Genomic DNA, 20,924 nt, shown 5'->3' with positions numbered 1-20,924 from the left:
TTTGTATGTTGAATCTACTGAGTTGTAGCGTCTTTCATGATCATCACTTTTGATTTTTCTTGTAATCACTCCAATTAGGAAACAATTATAAGTGCCCCTCTAAACTATATTTTCAGATCCACCCCTGTTTGGCCGTATGACATCCACCATGATCACTTTTCATCGCGATAAAATCAAAATAATATGCATGATTCATCATCTGTTTTTGATTCCCACATGTTTGTTTTGGATCTCAAAACATCTGCTCACGGTTCTCAATAATTTTCTTCTATCTATCTCTCCTCATTTATTACCTCTCAAAAACTACTCTCAAAACTCAAACCGAACATGATTACCGGTGTATGTCAGTTTCAAACTTCTCATAGTTTTTGAACCATAATTAATAGTTTCCAACAACAAGACCTGTACCCGTCATGCTGAATTATCCATTTCAAATGGGACCCTCCTACTTTAGTGCAACTTATTTGCCTAGCCTTTTGTTTCTTCAAGACCAAACCAAAGGTTGGAATACAATAAGAAAACTCTGGATTTACAAGACAGGATTCACTTAAAAGAGTAAGGACGGTGCTTCAATCTGTACATGATGCCGCACTCTGGAGGTAGATGCCAATAGGGCTCTAAACGAACCGAATCGAGCCGAACCCTGTTAAGTTCGGCTCGGGTTCGTTAAGGTATGAGTTCGGCTCGAGTTCGATTCGAGCCTGAACAACTTAGCTCAAGTTCGACTCCTTAAAATTTTTCAAAGCTCGGGTTCTGCTTGGTTGGGTTCGTTAAGGTACTAGTCTGGCTTGAGTTTGGCTCGGGTTCGATTCGAAGTTGAATATCTTGGCTCGAGTTTGGCTCGTTAAACTCAAATGAATCGAGTCGAGCCAAATCTAAGCTCGAATTGAGCTCGTTAAGACTCAGGTTTGGTTCGGCTCAGCTCATCAAAGTCAAGCGAACCCAAACTCTCTCTTTGATCGTATAGGATTTGGGAGAAATAAGTATTGAATTATATATACAACCTTAAAAAATTTTATATTTACAAATAGACTCGTATTGAATTATTAATTAAATTTAAGTATAGGTTCGCGAACCTAACTGAGCCGAATACCGTTCGGCTCGTTTACGGAACGAGCCTAGAATTGAGGTTCAGATTCAGTTCGTTTAACAGACGAATCGAACTCGAACGAGCTCTTGCCGAACCGAGCCTCGAACAGTTCGCTAATGGCTCAGTTCATTTACAGCCCCAGATGCCAATGCCTCTCCACCACAAAATGTTGTAAAGACTTGAAGCACCTTAATTACCACACCTCCCTCTATGTCCCATTAAATAAAGAGTTGTACTACCTCCACACTCACATGCACACCCATATACACACCCACACACTGCAGAGTGTGTGGGTGTGGTCCTAGAATTTTCGTTAAATTAATGGCCACTTTAGCGTCTTCACTACTCTGGAAAATCCACCCACATGAAAATCCATCCACATGCTGCTCCAAACGCGGATTGTTTTGACGCAAAAAACTAGAATGAGAATGTGGTACGCCAAATTATCTTAAGTGCGGTTACGATAGAGGTAAACTTGTAATACCACCCACATGAAAGTGATCCAACGTCATGAGACAAAAAATGGACAATGTTTATGCCTTACGTGGTTGTTTGTATATCCAGATCATTATCCTAATCCTCATCATCATGATGGATAGATGATCTCTCCTTTTTTAGGGAGATATCATCTTCCCACCCATAATAGAAAATATTCAGGTTTATCCCATTTGTTGAAGTTGATCTGATATCTACAGTTTAAGAATTATGGTAGAGAAACTCCTTTCTTTTAATTAAGAGCTTGCTCTTCAATTACGGTTGAATCTATTTTTTGACATGGATTCAAGTTTGCAAATCCTATGTATGTAATTTTCGCAGTTTGTTGATGGTAAAAAAAAATGATGTTCTAGATTCTGGAATTTTAGTTTACATAAACTTTTATAGCATACAAAATTATGAAGAAAAAAAATTCAGAAAGCTTAACATTGACGAAATCTTTTCCAAATTTTTAGGAGTACCATGAGGTCCATGACCACTTTCTTAACATGTCTTTCTTTCCGGGTTTTCAGTTTAGTAGTACATTCGGTTTTTCTCCTTTTTAGGAATGAAATTGAAGAAGTCAATTGGAGACAGATTGGGGATTCGCTTTGTATCATTGGGTTCATCGTTTGAGAAGGTTTACCACATTTGGGGAAAAAAAAAAAACTTGCATCCCAAATCGGGAACCAGGGTGCTGTAGTGCACTCCTGAACTACACGTGTAGTGCGTCCAATTCGAGTGTCCATTTCGGCAATGGACGGTTAAGATTTGTAGGAGTTCGAATTAAATCCGAGCTGTTTATGCCGAGATAGACGGCAGAATCGGCCGCACTACAGTGCGGCGGGTGCACTACAACCCCCTCCCATTCCCCCAAATCGTGGTAATTCGGTAGCATTTTCTAGTTGCACATCCTTGGACCAATGAAACCAGGGCAGTTGGTGGTCCTACCAATTACTCCAGAGACACGAAACCGACCTTTCTGTTTCTGGAAATTACCAATTTTGTTGAATGTCCGTCTTGTGAAGCAAGATGGAATCAAACCTCCATTGTTCGGTTGCTTTCAGTTATAAATTGAGTTTTTTGGGGTTCGAAAACGGCAACTTGGCTGGTATATGCTTGCGGAGGGACGGAAAAAGAATGATCAAGAGATTTGGTTACATGACATGGCATGTCAGTGGATGGACCCAACCGGGGCACGTGTTCCTGCTGGATTTTGTAAAATAAATATTAATATTTTTAAATATTTAAATTATACTTAATAAATTTATGATAATGCTATAATAAAACTACTATTGATTTTCTTTACGAGGATATTTGTCTGGTCTATTTCTTAGAGTGCAAATTTCCACACCATCTTTTTTTTTGCAAACACGTTCCTTTTTTTCAATTATACTAATATAAATTGTATTAATTAAGGAATTATGGACGTATGGGATAAGATTACTAATTTGTGTGCCCCCCCTAACTCAAAATTCTAGATCCTTCCATACATTCGTATGGCAAGTTAGTTCCCATTTTGTTTTCATAACGGAATGTCCGGGCCAGCTTGCGCGCACCTTGGTTAAATTATGGAGCATTGAAGTCAATAATCAGACAAACCTCCAGTAGCCCCAAAATTTGTTATGTTTTGCTTTCATGAAATTTGAACTTCTGTGATCTCTTTGAGAACAAACCCTTTAATTGCTTCCTCATCATGAAAGTGTTGTACTAATTAATGCACAATACAAAGTGACGCGATTCAGGTACTGAGGGTTTGAATCTGGAGTTTAGGTAAATTGGTGTAATTTTTGGGTGCAAATATGGTACAGTTGATGTGGTATCCATACAGTACATCCGAGCCGTTCAAAATTGCAACCTGACGGCTCATATTGATAGGTACCGAAAGAGTTTAAAAGAAAAGGAAAAAAGTGTTTCAATTTGATCCATTAATTGCATTGTTTGGACGGCTCGGATGTGTTGTACGGGTACCACGTGGTACCCGATTTGCAAACAAAAATTTCTCCACTATTTTTAATGATGGGAGATCAAAATAAAATACACTAGGGTGTTTACCCATTTCCTTCCAAGTTACCAAGCCTGGACCTAATTTGAGCCCAGTTTAGATCCTGAATGGGTTTCAAGGCCATTCGATTGTACCTTAAAATATATATCAATATGAAAGCCCTTTTCCTAATGGGCCTGCACGATAGTCCACAACCCAACCAATTGAACCTTCAAATTAAAGTTCAAAACATAAGAAAGAGGAATTGATCTGTCTACGTGCATATAGCAAATATCATTTAGTATAGTTGTTATTATGTTATTTTAATTTTTCTTAGAATTGATGACTATTCATATTATAGTTTATCTTTTTATTAATTTAGTATACACATTTCGCAACTATTAGTAAGATAAAATCCAAGTTCCGTCCCTGTCTCTAAGTATTGCACATGCGAGCAAAAGCACCAGTGCTCGCGAGTGTGAAGACGTCTTTGAAACAATGAAATACATGCCACCCTATTAAAATTTGTAAGAGCAAGAATTAAAAACACAAAGACAATGTATTTCGAAGAAGATAGTCATATGTGACTAAGGTCTCTCTACATGTACAACAAAGATAGTCATAGTTTCTTTTAAAAGAGTTGTCTCGTCAAATTAATCAAAAAAAACTGAACTTGAATCTTATGAAAATTCAAAAAATCAGAAACAAAAAATACAATTGTGATAATTTAGGCCGAAGCCACCCAGAACATCAACCCGGCCATTCGAATTCTAAAGTTTGTTGGAAAGTGGGCCCATAAGATCCTTAAATTTTTCAATATCAGTGTGCTCCCTCCCCTCATATAATATGTGGAGCTCACGCAGTATTCACATGTAGGCTCTACATATTATGTGAGGGAAGAGAATATACACTAGAAGTAAATTATGCTACAGGCACGTTTTTCGGTTATTCCCAAGACGCTCTTCTCTTACAAACAATGGATTCCACAGATCTGCGTGCTCTATTGCTTATGAGAAAAGAGTGTCTGAATAGTGGCAAAGTGACGTGTCGCCAGCATTTCCGAAAGTAAAGTAACCCGGAAAGAAGACGGGACAAAAGGAGCACCCCACTAGAAGAGAAGCAATCCCATATTCCCCATTGTACTTTCCGAAAGAGAAAAGCCCGGAAAAAGGAAAACTTTTCAGGCCCATTAATGCCATTCAAATAAGGGCAGCCCGGTCTCAGCCCGCCTATAGTTTCTTTTGTCTTTTGTTGTTTTTTTTTAAACGACAAAAAGATTTTATTAGAAACTTGACAAAAAGTACATCAAGGATAAAAAAAAATGACAAAAACACCCGCTTCATTTGTTAGATTTTTTTCTTTGGTCTTGTTTTGCCTTTTGTTGTTTGCATAAATGAATATGCAGATACGTTATTCTTACAGAGGATTACTCATAAAATCATACGCATGCCTAAAAGCATGTACACCAGCATAGCAAAATAAGCCTTTGTAGTCATTTTACCTAATCAAGACACCAAAACTAGCCTACACTAGACTCTGTAAAAAGGAAGCTATTTTACCTTTGGGAAAAAAGCTCTCTACTTACAGAAAGTCGGTGGACACAGCAAATTTATGCACAGATCATGAACAGATTGTTATGTGGGGCCTGCTACGGGTCTCACACAAGTGATCCGAGCCGTTCATTATGTTTAAAACATTTTTTCAAGGCCCTCCGCGAAAAATCAGCTAAATCCGATATCTATAAGTAGGGCTGCAAACGAACCGAGCCGCTCGCTCGCGAGCGGCTCATGACTCGGCTCACTAACGTCTCGTTCGAGCTCGGTTCATCAAGCAAATGAACAAGCTCGAGCCAACATTTTCAGCTCGTTTCATAAACGAGCCGAGCTCGAGCCACTGGATGCTCGGCTCGTTGAGCTCGCGAGCTGCCATATACAGTACATACATATACCAAACGAGCCATACGAGCTCGAGCTTACATATATATATATATACACACACACACACACACATACATATACCAATACACATACATGTACCGAACGAGCCATTCGAGCCGAGCGATCTCGAGCTTTTAAATATATGTTCGAGCCGAGTTCGAGCCCACATATTTCAGCTCGATTCGAGCTCGAGCTGAGGAAAACTAAGGCGAGCCGAGCTCGAGCAAGGCAAAACTTGGCTCGACCTGGCTCGTTTGCAGCCCTATCTACAAGTACTTGATCTAATCGTCTAACTTTTCATTCTCTAAAAACCCAAATGAAAAGTTAGATGATTAGATCAAGCACTTATAGGTATCGAATTGAACTAATTTTTAGCTAAGGCCCTTGGAAATATATTTTAAACATATTTAATGGATCGAATTATTTGTATGGAACTCTTAGTGGACCCCACAACGCAATCTGTGCACAGATTTGATGTGTCAGTAGCAAAGTTCATTCCTCTACTTAGAGCATGTACATCAATGCATAGCCAAAAATACTAGTAAACAGTATACATTTTTTATTTTACCTAATCATATATCTTTCAATACTACATCAATACTATCTATTTAACCTATTATGTATTAAAAATGTATACTTATAGGTATCGGTTTGAACTAATTTTTAGCTAAGGCCCTTGAAAAAATATTTTAAACATATTTAACGGATCAGATTATTTGTATGAAACCCTTAGTAGACCCCACAACGCAATCTGTGCACAGATTTGATGTTTCAGTAGCAAGGTTCATTCCTCTACTTAGAGCATGTACATCAATGCATAGCCAAAAATACTAGTGAACAGTATACATTTTTTATTTTATCTAATCATATATCTTTCAATACTACATCAATACTATCTATTTTACCTATTATGTATTAAAATATTAATTTTACCTATACACAGGTGAGAGGATGAGGGGAGAAGAGGAGAGAGAGTGAGGGAGAAATTAATAAAATAATTGATACATGATGAATAATACTTAAGTATATTTAGAGCAAGTATACTAGATGAGCAAAAATACTTTTTTTGCTATTTTACTTAAGAGAAACGTAAAAAATAGTCTACACCAAATGAGCTAAAAGATGAGCTAAAATGCATTTGTGAATAGTTGTTCTCTATTTTTACCAATGAACTCCTTTTTTTATTTCTTTCTCTCTCTCCTCCCTCCGTTCTCCTCTCTTTAAACAATAAAGATAATAAAAAAAAAGAGTGAAAAAATATTTTTTAATTGGAGTTAGGTAAAATAGATAATATTTGTATAATGTTGAGAAAGATGTGAGTAGAAAAAATGAAAAAAGTGCACTGTTGATCAGCATTTTTACATTTTCATTGGTGTACATACTCTTACCTATTCATTGTTGATGGATGCATTTTACCTAGGCCTTTACCTAATCTGCTGCAATGCTCTTTTGATGATTTTTGCTTAGATAAAATAGCTAAAAAGGTCTTTTACCTCTTTTGATGTACTTGCTCTATACTGATATACTATTCACAAGCCATTCATTAATTTATTGTTTTTTTCTCTCTCCTCCCTGCTACACTCTTTCTCTCTCTCGTTCTTCCTCTTTGCAAATTGTTGTACTATTATTTTTTTTTGTTTAATGAGAATAGAGAAAATAGTAGAAAGACTTGTTGTAAGGACATGTACATCAGATGAGCTAAACACCCAATCTTAACTACTTTACCTATGCAAAGGAGGAAAACCATGGTACACCAAAAATAGGTAAAGAGGAAGGTAAAATACCTTTGGGATTTTGGCTCGGTAGTATTGCCGAGGAACTGTAGCAGAGGTATACACTAAACAATTATTGTTTCTCACTCCTCCTCTCTCTCCCGTCCCACTTCCCCCAAATCGTCACCACGACTCCCCACTGCAAAATCCCTCTCTTCTTCCTCCTCACCCCACTCAATCACGCCTTGGAACATAACCAATTGCTAGGCAAGGACCAGTGTTCTATGGTGAAGGAGATCCTTGTTGTAGACGGGGTGGGAGGCGGCGGATGAGGAGGAGGTCGAGGATGGCGCCGATGAGGAGGTCGGCGAGGAGGGAGGTGGTGGAGAGAGGGGAGATGAGGAGGGAGATAGCGAGGGCGAAGAAGAGGCAACCATCGCCGGAGATTTCTGGGGTTTTGAGGAGAGTGGGGTAGGAAGGGTTGGGCGGTGGAGTGGAGGTGGAGGTCGCCGGAGTGGAGGTGGATGTTGCCAGAGATTTCTAGGGTTTTGAGTATTTAATCTTGTTTAATGGGAATAAAGAAAAAAGTAGAGAGGTTGCTGAAGTGTGAGAGGAAAATATGGGTAGGTAAAAGTAAAAAAATATATTGTTCATAGCTTTTTTCGCTCACAACTGGTGTACATGCTCTAAGGTGGGAGGAAAATATGAGTAGGTAAAGTAGGAAAGGTAATTTTTGGCTAGGTAATTCACCTATTGTTGGTGTACATGCTCTAAGGCTCCGTTCCGGAAAGGAAAATAAGTACTTATTTTTTAAGAAGGTAATTTAAAGTTCAAAAATCATGTGCTTACGCAAATTATTTTTCTATCAGTATGAATTTTGTTTGATAGATCTCATTCAGATCTTTAATATGGTGCAAAAAATAATTAAAAAATTATTTTTTATTTACATTATTTTTGAATTTGAAAATATAAAATAAATACTTATTTTTTAAGAAGGTGTTATGGAAGGGGGCCTAAATCACCTTAGAAGGCATCTCTATTCCCACCTCAGCTACATTGCGTGCTGGAAAAAAAAAAAACTAGGATACTAGGTATCATTTTTTTATTTCACCACTGTGGTTTTTAACTAGCGATTGCAAGGTCGAATTTTGCGGAGGTGATTCTGCCTTGTTCTTTTCATTTTTCAAAAAGAATTTTAAAAAAAATTCTCCATAGATTCTTCCTATTTCTAACATTTCTTTCTTTATCTCTCTTCACTTATTATTCCTACTATTTTTCAAAAAAAAGTTCAAAAACCAAACCAAACACAGCAGAAAGTTCCAAATCTTGAGGTATTTGGAGATTTGTCCAATCGTTAACTTTTGAATTCCAAGGCTAGTTCAGATGCGCGCAATCATCATACAAATTTAGCATAAGAAACCATTGAGAATAGCGCTCTTTGAGACTGTATGTACACATACGTATATCAATAAAGATTTGTATGTATATGTTCTATCTAGAGGCGTCTTTAGAGATTGAGTTCAGGGTACAGTAACAAATTTGTACTGAAAATATTTGTGATGCAAAACTCCATATGAAATATTTTCTCTATTTTGGTTAAGAAATTGAGGCTGATTTTTTTTTTTTTTGAGATATATTATCTACTTAGTTATAAATTTATATTTTTATTTACTTTGGCTTCGCACAAAGAATCAAGTGCAGACGAAACAAAAGAAGAATCAAGTTACATAAAATGTTGTAAATTTTAGTGTAACTAGTGTTAACCCGTGCCTACGGCACTACTCATTTCGGTTGGAAGGGGATGACAGTTGTGTGAATTAGATAAAAACCATGGGCACTTAACTGGGAAGTGGGAGTATGCACTACAGTCTTTGGATCAAATGAATCTAAACCGTTCCAACAACTTGTCCCAACACCCTTCTGTTTTATAATAGAGATTTTTGAAACTAGAGGTTCGCTTGAACACGTATGTTGACAATTAAACAGTCCAAATTAAACTTATGCTTCATGGAGTTCAACTTCAACATATTTTCTCTTTTTCAAGCATTGAATATTGAAGACACAAGTATCTAAGAAAATTTAAATGAATCAGGTTTTCTAGGTACGATTTTGCAATATATATATATATTGAAATGTCCAAAATTTTAACCCATACGTATTCTGGATTTTATTTTGAGTATCATTGTACACACGTACCAATAAATGAATAAAGTTTTTTCTATAGTGATAGAAGGGTATTATATTACTCTTGGCACAATTTAAAATTCAAACAAGAGATGTACTCCTACTTAATAAATACAGATAAAGTGCCCAAGGTAAGCTAAAGATTTTGGTAACTAAAAATAATTCATATGTTTGAGGAGTTATTAAATACAATTGACCTTCAGAAGTTCATACTTAAACATGTTTCAATTTTTGAACCTTTGTTTTACCAAACCATGTAAATCTTTTGTGAGATTACACAAAAGTAGTGCGGGAAACAAACGGGAAAATCTCCCAACATCAATAAATCCGTACATTGAACTTTAATGGGACCCACAAAGCTGTGGGGTCTATATCAATCCGTCCAGTTTATTTTTAGAATTGGTCGAGAACACCAGTTATGATTATTATGCTTCTGAAATACTACAAGGATATTGATTTTGGCGCTCTAGTATTGTACGCAAGCGCTTCGCTTAATTTTATGTACTTCCCTTGTTTCAGTTTGTTTGTCCAATTTCGACATGCGTGCTTTTTAAAAAATTATCTATATAATCTATAATGTTTTACATAATTTTGAAAATATCATATTTTAAACCTAATTGAAATCTATTAAACAAAATCCATATTGTATATAAAAAAACATTATAAATTAAAACATATAGACAATTTTGTAAGAGGTCCCAAATAGTGAAAAAAGACAAACAAATCGAAACGGAGGAAGTACAAAGCGGAACACCGGCGTATGAAAATGGAACGCGAAAATCAATTTTCTACTACAATTATCTTTAACAAACTTTAATTCAAGATTCGCAACCACGAAAATAAACTCGAGAAATTAAGACTCAAAACGGACCGAATCGAGACAGGAAAGAATCCAATTCTAATTCCGATGGAAGGATTCTATGCTCCCATGCACTTTGGTGAGGTCCAAGTCCCGCCCACCCTATTTCCCGCTCCCTTTATCGCTAATAACACTTAGGCCCTGTTCCGGAACTCAATATAAGTATTTATTTTTTAAAAAGGTAATTTCAAGCTCAAAAATAATGTGTTTACGCACATAATTTTTCTACCAATATGGATCTAGTTTGATAGATCTCATCGAGATCTTTTATACGGTGCAAAAAAAATTTAAAAATTATTTTTCATTTACATTATTTTTGAATTTAAAAATCTGAAATAAGTACTTATTTTTTAAGAAAGTGTTTTGGAACGGGGCCTTAACCCACTAACCGATTTCTGAATTAAAAGAACGTTTATAAAATCTCCTAGAGAAAGGGAAAGGACCAACCATTGAAAGGGGTATAGAGGATAGCTACAGAAACTTGTATGCATAAAGCAAACCCAGCAAAAAAGCTTGAGGAGTTTAGTTAAGTAAAATTTTCACATGTTTTTATAGATATTCTACTCTAGTATCACAGAGAGAGATTTTGTGGGAAATGTAAGGAGAGAGAGAGAGAGAGAGAGAGAGAGAGGGAGGGGGCACTCAACAACTCTTGTTTTTCTAGTATCTTTCGATTTTGGCCAACACTCTCTCTCTCTCTGTCTAATTTTATATACGTGGGTGTGTGTGTAACTGTGCATTCTCTGCCCTCACACCCCTTGTTGCCTTCACAGACACTCCTGTCTCTATACGGCATGTTGGAACCCGCATAGCTTCTGCACCAATTGACTTGAGCATATCCGCAGAACCAAAGGCGCCCTCTTTCTGTTTGTCTTGTTGCCCAGCTTAGAATCCATGGCCCCCTCCTCATCTGCTCCCATCACCTCTCTGTCTCTGTTGGGTTTTTAATCTTTCTATATTTGCACATCTGTGTAAAAGTTTCCAATTACAGGCTCTGGGTTTTTGAGGTGGGTTTTGGGTTTTGTTCATCTGGGTCATGGGTGTCTCCTGTGATCTTGAAGTGGATGTCAATGGGGAAGAGGTTTTCATTGTGGACAAGGTAAGTTCTTTACTCGTGGCTTCTAATTTCCTCCATTTTGTCTTTGTCAAGAAGGTTTTTTTTTTCCCCTGTTTCCAAAATTTAATCCTATTTGCTAATTTGTTCCTTGTTAATTTGGTTTTGTATGCAATTCACTGGTTTGAACTTTAGCATAGGTAGGAGCATCTCTCAAATATTTTTACTCAAAATATTTCATTTGTTATGAAGCACTCCGACAGACAAATCCAAATGTCAGCATAAATTTGAGTAAAAGCTTTATAAATGGCAGTTGTAGATTGTGCAGAGCAAGACAAGCCTTAAAATTTTGAGAAAAAAATTGAGTCTTGCTTAATTTGGATAAAAATTTGAGTAAAAATCAATCTGGTAGAGTTTGTGACAAGGACTGGAGTTACTTTAGAGAAGTTTTACTTACAAGTTGGTTATGAGTCAATTAAAAGAATAAGGGCCGGCGATGCTCAGAATGGGCGGCATGCCGAGCAGCCGATTCGGCCATTCATCTCGGCAATCGACGACTCGGATCTTAACCGAGCAATAGACGGTTCAGATCTGCATACGCTCAAATTCAATCTGAGCTGTCCGTGCCGAAATGAATGGCCGGATGCCGCTCGGCACCCGCGTAGCAGCATCCCTTCTTCTATTTTGCTTTGTTAGGTTGCTGGGAAAAAATTGGAAAATGATTTTAAATTGTTTTGGTACCTAGTTAAAAGTTCCTCTCTAGTCTGTTTTACTGTATTTCACAGCCACAAACTGCATTATTGAGTAATTATTTTAATTATAGGTTTCGATGTGATTTTCCCCCCTTTCCTTGTGATTTAACTTACCATTATCACGTACTAGATTAACTGATTTGTCGTGCTGTTCCCACGGGGATTAAATTCATTTACCATTATTTGCTTCTTTTCAGTCCTTTTCTGAGTGACAAAGGGTTGTTCTCACTGTATTTACTCTAGTACTGTTCTTTGCCTTCTTTGGATGGGGGAGTCTTTCCCCCTCAGCTATTACTGTTCTTTGCCTTCTTTGGAGGAACTAGTGCGGTTCACCTTGTCATCCCATTATTAGGTTTGCTAAATTCAATGCCTTTGTCGGGCTTTTATGGTCTGAAAGATTCCACTTTGAGAGTGATTCAGGGTTGTCTTGTCTTATATAGGTGCATTCGTTGGCATTGCATATTTCCCTATCCTAATGAAGAATTAGCTTCTGATTTCTACTCTTCGTTTGTTCTTGAAAGAATTGTGCTGGTAGATTTTCCTTTTTATTGCTTTTGGTAATTCATACAGACGCATAAATTAGTTTTTGCCTGCCTTCATTCATTCTTCTGAATTCTGATCTACGTTCGATCGGATTCGTTAGTTTTGCTGAAGTACCCATTTGACATGCTGAGTTATATGAACATTTGCAGGAAATCATTTCTTCTTATTCAGGGAGGATAAGCAATTTATTTCGTAAACCAACGGGTGGGGTGAAGAATCTAAAGGTCGTATTCCATGACTTCCCAGGAGGGGCAGAGAGTTTTGAGCTCATGGCTAGGTTCTGCTACAATAAGGGCAAAGCTGAGATAAGCCCCTTAAATCTCTTTCCCTTATACTGCATTGCGAATTTCATGGAAATGAACAACTCTGTCTCTGGAACCTTCAATTTACTTGAGCAAACTGAGAAATCTCTTGAAGAGATCCGGTACTGGACATGGTCTGAGCATTTGGTGGCTCTGAAGCAGTGTCAAGATTTACTTCCTGTTGCAAATACTTCAGTTATACTTCAAAGAATCTTGGATTGTATGGTTGGGAAGCTTGCATTGGTGAGCGAAACAAGTCCTTGTCCCTCTATTTCTTCATCCGATAGCTCTGGGATTAGATTTTCATGTGATACTAGAAGCACTGAGAGCTTGAGAAGCAGCTCCTTTCACGCAACATGGTGGTTTGAAGATCTCGTGGTGTTAAATCCTAATTTGGTTCAAATGGTAACGGAAACAATGGTTTCCCGCAAATTTGACCATGTCATCTTAAGTAGATTTCTCTTCTATTACCAGAAATCAAGGTTTATTCTCGCTACATCAGATGAGAAGCGTGAAATCACTGGAACGGTAGTCAATATACTCTATTCACTAGATCCAAGCGCTATATCTTGCAAGAGTTTATTTGGGATTCTTCGAGTTTCTTTGTGTTTAAGCATAGGCAAATGCTGCAGGGACAAGTTAGAAAGCATGATTGGTTCGCAGATGGATCGAGCCACCCTAGACAATTTGCTTGTTCCTTCTCCAGTCGGAACACATTACCAATACAATGTGAATTTGGTTCTAAGGCTTTTGAGGTCGTTTCTTAGCAAAGGAATACTTGTACCGTTGGTTAAACTGAAGAAAGTAGCTAGCTTGATGGACTTGTACATATCAGAAGTAGCACCAGATCCATGTCTAAAACCATCGAAATTTTCGGCTCTCATTAGTGCCCTACCAGATTCTGCTAGAGACACCTATGACGGAATCTACCATGCCATTGACATGTATCTAGAGGTATTTGTTCTGCCCACTTGATTTGCAATACATCACCTTGAATTGTTGGTGCAAAGTTTGCTTGTAATCGTTGTCCAATGAGAAGTTACTATGTGATAATTGAGATTTATACACTCTTTTATTAGCTGCTTGGGATTACTTAAGTTGCAATATTGACCTTGAAATCATATCTGAAGAATCCTTCTCTATTATGAAATTTATTACAATATGAAATTATTGTGATATTTGAGGATTATAGCCCTAGTGTGTCAATTAGATGCTTTGGATCATGTTTTGATCATTTTCACTACGATGGTCTTAAAACAGGTCCATGATTGGTTATCTGAAGAGGAAAAGCTAAATCTCTGCTGTGGACTGAATTATGAGAAGCTTTCACTACAAGCTTGCGACCAACTTGCACAAAACCCAAAATTCCCTTCAAAATCAGCTGTCCAAGCTCTCATCTCTCAACATTCCAAGCCCAAATGCTTGCTCCATGAGACCAACCAACCAAAACCCTTCATCGACTCACCGTGTAGTTCTGTGGACATCGATACGAACAGGAAGAAAGACGAGGCACATCAACAAATTGTGCCGTATGCAGGAAATCTTGATATTTCATCTGAGAATGAGAAGCTCAAAGCACATTTACAAGGTATGCAAAGGAGGGTGGTTGAGTTGGAGAAAGTTTGTAAGAAAATGCAAACCCAAATGACAAAAATCATGAAATCAAGATTGTCAAGCCAGAGCAGTGCCAGTGCCAGATCTTTACCCAAGTTGTGTTCATGATGTATTTTGTTTCCATTTTGTGTTTGGATTTTTCTTAGTCATGGCCTACGTTAGGTATGTAGATAGCTTGAGAAACGAGCATTTTGTGAGTGCAGTCTTGGCTGTATATGGCAGAAAGGGGAATAAAGTGGTGGTTGTGTTCTCTCGAGATCTGTTCATTCTCTTTCTCTGTGGTGTGTGGAACGTGGGCATTTAAGCCCCTCCAAGGTTAAGTCCCTTTCCTTGTCATGTCAGGGCATGGGACAATCTATAGTGGCAAGTTGGGAATGAAAATGAAATCACATAATGAAGCTGACGTTGACATTGTGCACCTGGTTTGATTGCCTACTTTACAACCATTCTCCTTATCCTTCCCCACATCACGTTCGCTACATCGCCAGAGTCTGATCCGCGATATTTTTGCTCATCTGCATGTCTCTAGTTAGACGCAAAATAAACAAATAAGCAATGATAACCAAACGGGGCCTTTTCCAATCGTGCGACTTCAATGTCAATATCATATCCTATTGCCTAGATGTTTAGCTCTAGTGCTTTGCTAATCACGATCCTAATTTTTAATGGCCAAATCTACGGTAAATTGTACTCCTTCCGTCTCTTTTTAAGTGTCTCGTTTCGTAACTCCAACTTATTAAGAAAACATCATTACATCTTTCACATCAACTTTTATCTCCGTTTTCCCTACTTATCCTTTATAAAGACATCATCATTATACTTTTACTCACTAACTTTTCAAAATGTAATATACTTTTAGAGGCAAAATGAAAAATATATCAACTTTTACCCACTAACTTTACAAAATGGACACTTATTAAGGAACAACTCAAAATAGAATACTGGAATTTAAAAAGGGGACGGAGGGAGTAGTGTTCTTTTTTTTTCTTCTGAAGGACAAGAAGTGTAAGTTTGTTTGTTATAGTCGGCGAGAGTCGAACCTAAGTTTTGTGCATGGGAGTATCAAGGTGTATACTGATTAAGATCTATGGTATATGGTGAGATCTATGTTATCAGTTGGACCATTATCATGTGTTACAGAGCAGAGCATTTTTAAATGGCCAATTTGGGTACAAAGCAGAAAAATATTTGGCTTAGACTATGATAGATCCAGACTTCAATATTTAAAGGGGCCATCTTTATTGTCCAGGAGCAATAGCCAGGCATCAGGTTTTCACTAGTCTGTTGCAAACACCCTCTGCTTTGTAAGAAGTATAATTTTAAAAACCAATCTCTCTACTGTTGTCAGTGGTTGGAGAATTTTTTTTTTTTGGATACAACGTTTATTTGTGATGCCTTCTCACATGGGAAGGGTCCCTATAAATGTGTAGGTCTCACTCAATTTACGAGGAGCTTCATAAATAGTCGTATTCAAAATTTTCTTATGCTTGGAACACGCCATTAAAATATTCTAACAAGGCATGACAATATTAATACATCCGTGTATGATTTTTTTAAACTTTTTTTTCACTAATTTAAAGAACTAATTGAGATCTTTAATTTAGTCCGGAGAAATTTAAAATATTTTTGCATAAAATTGTTTATTTTTTTAATTTAAAAGTTGCATGACTTGTCATATGTAATTTATTTTTATAGGAAGGGGCAACTAAATATAGGTAAGAACAACACAGTTTTTTTTCCCGTCATCACGAAGTAGATTATTCACACAGTAACATGGGGAGTAAGAATGGTTTCATGTGATAGTCTCTCAAGTGATATAAAATGAGATCCACCATGATCTCATTTGATGATATGTGCTTTCATTCTGTAAGCTTTATTATTGTACTTGTCACCCATGTAAAGAAAAAATATGATTGTTTGAATGGAAATGAATAGTCAAAGTTTTTAGATAAATGCCAATTTTTGATCAATGTAAGTTTATTTATGGACAATAAATTTATTAAGGTCTACAACATGAATGACTCAAATCATCAAATAGGATCGCGATGAACAGTTGAAAGGTTAAATCCCATAGCAAGATCTTCATTCTTAAATTGACACCTCCAAGGCTACTGATCTTTTTGAGAGAGTGTTAACACTTAACAGGAAGCTACTATTGGAATGCCAACGCCATCGTTTTTTATGGGATTTTTTTTTTTTTTTTGCACACTATTTCAATTGTGTAACAGTTCACGAGATAAGTAAGCCCCAACAATTAAATCACTATAAATTCAACCCAATTACAAGACCCCACAGGGTGGAAAGACTTTGTAGGTAGATCTCATTTTTTAGTTTAAAGGCAATAATAATTGTTTAAATGCAAAGCTGGTGGCTCTTTATGTTAGTGAGGGTATACACTTGACACTCTTCAATAAAAAATATACAGTAAAAAATATGACCGAAAAAATTACTCCAGTATTAATTGATTCCGGCAATGGTTTCATATAAACTCCGATACCGTGACAGTGAAACACTATGATGGTTCTTTGAACTTGAAAGAAAAATGAATATGCGAACAGATAAAAAATGAACACGTGAACCTACTTTTTTTTATTTGAAGTGCAATATTTGAACCAACTCATTTGTTTAAAATGAATTCAACCTCAAGTTCGAATTCAACCCATCACTGCCAATGAAATGAATGGCTGGTTAGATACATTAGATGAGATGTATATATTGTTTATGACGATAACAGGACAACTATGCAGTAATTCAAAAAAAAAAAAAGAGAGAGAAAACTCCTTAGACAACTCCAAGATCGCCACTACCAATAATACGAGATGAAGATAGCCAAGTTAATTTGCACAACGTTCCAAGATCGCCACTACCAATAATACGAGATGAAGATAGCCAAGTTAATTTGCACAACGTTAAGAACCGATAACGCGCTAACGCCAAGCATAGCTGATAATCAGGAACTATGCGAAATAACCTTATTACCAAAAACATAATCCATGTTCAACATGAAGTCTACCTCGAAGACCTCAACAATCCATACCCAACCCAAATTCAGTAGTTTTTTTTACGATACTGAAATTCAGTAGTTACCGACGGAACCCAAAAAGCTACCCATGAATATGTAGTTTTACCATATTCCTTGCACCTTCATACAATCCAAAGTAGCCCATGCACGAAATAGCCAGAAGTAAAAGAGAGAGGATGACCATAAAACTTGTAGGTTCCCATAAAACTTAGGTATCAAAAGCAATCCTCTAATTAAAAGATCAATCTCTGAAGTGAACATATTCAAATTTGGAAAACAATACCCGCAAAACATGGAAGCAAAAAAGACACCCAAAAACAACAAAATGGCTGTAAAGCACTACAGCTAAAGGATAAATAGAAGGCCACTCTAAGAGGTCTTATCGGCTTTAGCAGCTGTGGCAGCAGCTTGTCCACGGAGACGACCGGTCCTCCTTGCAGCAATGAGACCAACCTTTTGGCCAGGAGGGGCATCACGACGAACCGTACTGGCATGACCAATGTGCTGGTGGTTACCACCACCATGAGGATGTTCCACTGGATTCATAGCCACACCACGAACCTTGGGCCAGCAGTTCCTCTTCACCCGGTATTTGTGATAAGCATTTCCTGCCTTCAACATCGGCTTCTCGGTCCTGCCACCTCCGGCAACTTGACCAATCATAGCTCGGCAACCACTAGGCACAATTTTCTTGGCCCCAGATGGAAGTTTGATCCTGGAAAATACAGAGATTAACAGATATAGTCATATAGATAGTGTCAGAGGTTCACAACTACACTGAAAGGGAACATATAGGTTAGGGGAGACTGAAGTGATGATTATCAGTTCATAAAGAGCAGCAAAACCCATTCATGCACTTCAAGAAAAATTCCTAAATTAATGGCACACGAATGATGAAGCTTCCATGAAAGTTTCTGTAAGTCAGGAATTTACAAGTCAGAACTTAAAACTGTATGACAGCCAAACAAGAGGGTTCTAGTCATTTCCCTCTGATATTTAAAACACTTATCAAAAGACTAGAAACAACTGGCAAGAAATGTCAACGAACTTAAATGCACTTTCACAAATAAAATATAATTCGGGAGAGCTAACACAATGATATGATGCAAAGTAGCAGAGCAGATTTGAGACATTGACCACTTGAAACACTAGCATAGAGTCATACAGTAAAAGTACCTACAGGGCAGCAGTAAAATCAAGGCTATTCTTCAAAAGCCTAATACCCCGTATCGAAGAATCCATCTAATCATACAACCCTTAGCCACCAGAGATGGATCAACGAACCACTCTCAACAAATCAATAATTAGGGATTTAAGCAAATGCTACCGAAACAACGCAATCACAAGAATTTTGATTCACCTCTCCCAAAACCCCAATTGGGCAAAGAAACAATGCAATACTACAATTTTGAGAACAAGCCAAAGGCACAAACACCTAACCAATCAGGCCCACCTTGAGAACATGAACGAGTCTTTCCCTCTTATGTGTGTATCATAGATTCTCTACCTAGACCAACTTACAATTCTTCCATCATAGACAATTGTCAAGGAGGCCACAGAGAACATTGGGGCAAAGGATTCCTTGGGCAAAAGAGTTTGATCGATAGACAGTATTTTGAACGAAGGTACATAGAAAGTGTGATCATTCAACGAAGGTACACTTGGCGCAAATATTTCTTATCCTTACAATAAATAAACTGCAGCCTTCACAGAGCAGTAATCTTTGTACATTAATTTGCCACACATTTACATTAAAAGAAATTGACAAACTTGAGAAATGAAAAATTAAAATCTTTCTGGTCAATCTGAGGAAGGGCAATTGAATGAGAGAAAAGGGAAATAGAAAGTCGCAATCCTGAAAGATAACCGAGAAAATAGCTTATACAATAAAAAAAATATGGAGCAAAAAGGGGTTAAACTATAGACCTCAAAATTTCACCAACGCATACAATAAACTTAAGGATTTCACGAATGTTTTGCTAAAGTTACAATCATTTCCATAGCATATACAGTTGTTCAATGAGCTACAGACAGAAGAAAATGAATAAATCAATTTTTGTAATCTGAAAGCACATGCATATGAAAATATTTTGCCGAATATCCAATCAGAATCACCACCCACAGAACTGAAGCCAAATCCAGGCCACCAATAACAGATCTACCTATAAAACACACCAATAACAGATCTCCTATAAAACACGAGGATGAAATATCCATTGCAGTTACAAATAATAAGGGAAACCAAATGTGAAAACTGAACCTAGCCAGGAACTATAAGGCATAAATCAACCCTTACTAAACAAAAACAAACAATCACCCAATGGTGATATGGAGGTTTAAAATCACCATATGTCTACATTTCGCTCATCCTACATCACCAAATGGGCACACCAAAACAAACCTCATCATCCATTTCTATCCACCATAATCGCAATTAACCAAATAAAGAAAACCCATCACGAAAACAATTCAAGAACCAATCAAAGCACTTGCAGGATATTTAACAAACTTTTCTGAATTTTAAAAAAAAAATCAGAAAAACAAAACAAAGTGTGTATACCTGCTGGTATCATTATCGGGATTGTGACTGATAACAATAGCATAATCCCCGGAGGCCCTAGCTAGCACCCCACGATCCCCGACATGGTGCTCAACATTACAAACCACCCCACCCTCAGGAATAGATCTCAACGGCAACACGTTTCCCACCATCAGATTGGCCTTCTTCCCGCAGAAAATGAACTGGCCCGTGTACATCCCTTCGGCCGCGACCATGAGCTCCTTCTGGTGCTTGAACCGGAACGGGTGGCGGAAGGTGACCCGGGCGAGCGGGGCGCCACGACCCGGGTCGTGGATGATCTCGGTGACCACGCCCTTGAGGTATCCGTTGCGCTCGCCGAAGTCGAGGCTGCGGAACCTCGCCGGACCCTTGCGGTGGTGGGTGTGGGACTTGAACACGGAGCCTGCTCCCTTACGCTGGGCTCTGATCACGCGACCCATTTTCTTTCTCTCCTCTCTCTCTCTCTCTCTCTCTGGTGGGGTTAGGGTTCGTGAAGACGGCTGGAGAGGGAAATGAAGAAGGGAGACTCAGAGGGTTTTATAAATGGGTGGCAGTTAAAATTTCTAGGGTTTCTGTTGGTGGGTTATGGGCCCTTGGCTAGTGAGCCCAGTAATGGGCCGAGTTAGCTACTGGTTGATGGGAGAAGCCCAATCCCACAACATGGTGAAACTGGTTATCCGAACCCATGGTCCTAATTTCGGTGGAACAAGATTTGAGCTTTAATGACAAACCGGACGAACCAATAGAGAGGACTTTCCTTGAATTAACATGTGCAGCCCGATTATAATCACGTTTAACAAAATAAAAATCACATGATAGAAACAAAGTCTTGAGAGC

General features: G+C 37.7%; 2 protein-coding genes across 4 annotated transcripts; one reads left to right on the top strand and one right to left on the bottom strand.

Moving 5' to 3' along the window:
• Positions 1-10,674: 10,674 nt before the first annotated feature.
• On the top strand, positions 10,675-14,761 carry LOC131330613 (BTB/POZ domain-containing protein At3g22104-like). Of its 3 annotated transcripts, XM_058364245.1 has the most exons (5): positions 10,675-10,765; positions 11,014-11,339; positions 12,487-12,577; positions 12,739-13,845; positions 14,152-14,761. In XM_058364245.1, the coding sequence occupies exons 2-5, from the start codon at positions 11,305-11,307 to the stop codon at positions 14,611-14,613; spliced, it is 1,695 nt and encodes a 564-aa protein (XP_058220228.1). In that variant the 5' UTR covers positions 10,675-10,765; positions 11,014-11,304; the 3' UTR covers positions 14,614-14,761. The 3 variants fall into 3 exon arrangements, with proteins under 3 accessions (XP_058220228.1, XP_058220229.1, XP_058220226.1); XM_058364243.1 differs by lacking the exon at positions 10,675-10,765 and having other exon boundaries at positions 10,869-11,339; XM_058364246.1 differs by lacking the exon at positions 12,487-12,577 and having other exon boundaries at positions 10,685-11,339.
• A 2,943-nt stretch (positions 14,762-17,704) lies between these two features.
• LOC131330612 (large ribosomal subunit protein uL2z) lies at positions 17,705-20,623 on the bottom strand. The gene is made up of 2 exons (XM_058364242.1): positions 20,088-20,623; positions 17,705-18,242 (listed from the first exon to the last, which is right to left on the bottom strand). The coding sequence occupies exons 1-2, from the start codon at positions 20,525-20,527 to the stop codon at positions 17,897-17,899; spliced, it is 786 nt and encodes a 261-aa protein (XP_058220225.1). The 5' UTR covers positions 20,528-20,623; the 3' UTR covers positions 17,705-17,896.
• Positions 20,624-20,924: the final 301 nt, after the last annotated feature.

This window comes from Rhododendron vialii, chromosome 6a (assembly GCF_030253575.1).
Source record: "Rhododendron vialii isolate Sample 1 chromosome 6a, ASM3025357v1".
Classification (NCBI taxonomy): Eukaryota; Viridiplantae; Streptophyta; class Magnoliopsida; order Ericales; family Ericaceae; genus Rhododendron; species Rhododendron vialii.
This window is presented reverse-complemented; position numbering and strand designations above follow the sequence as displayed.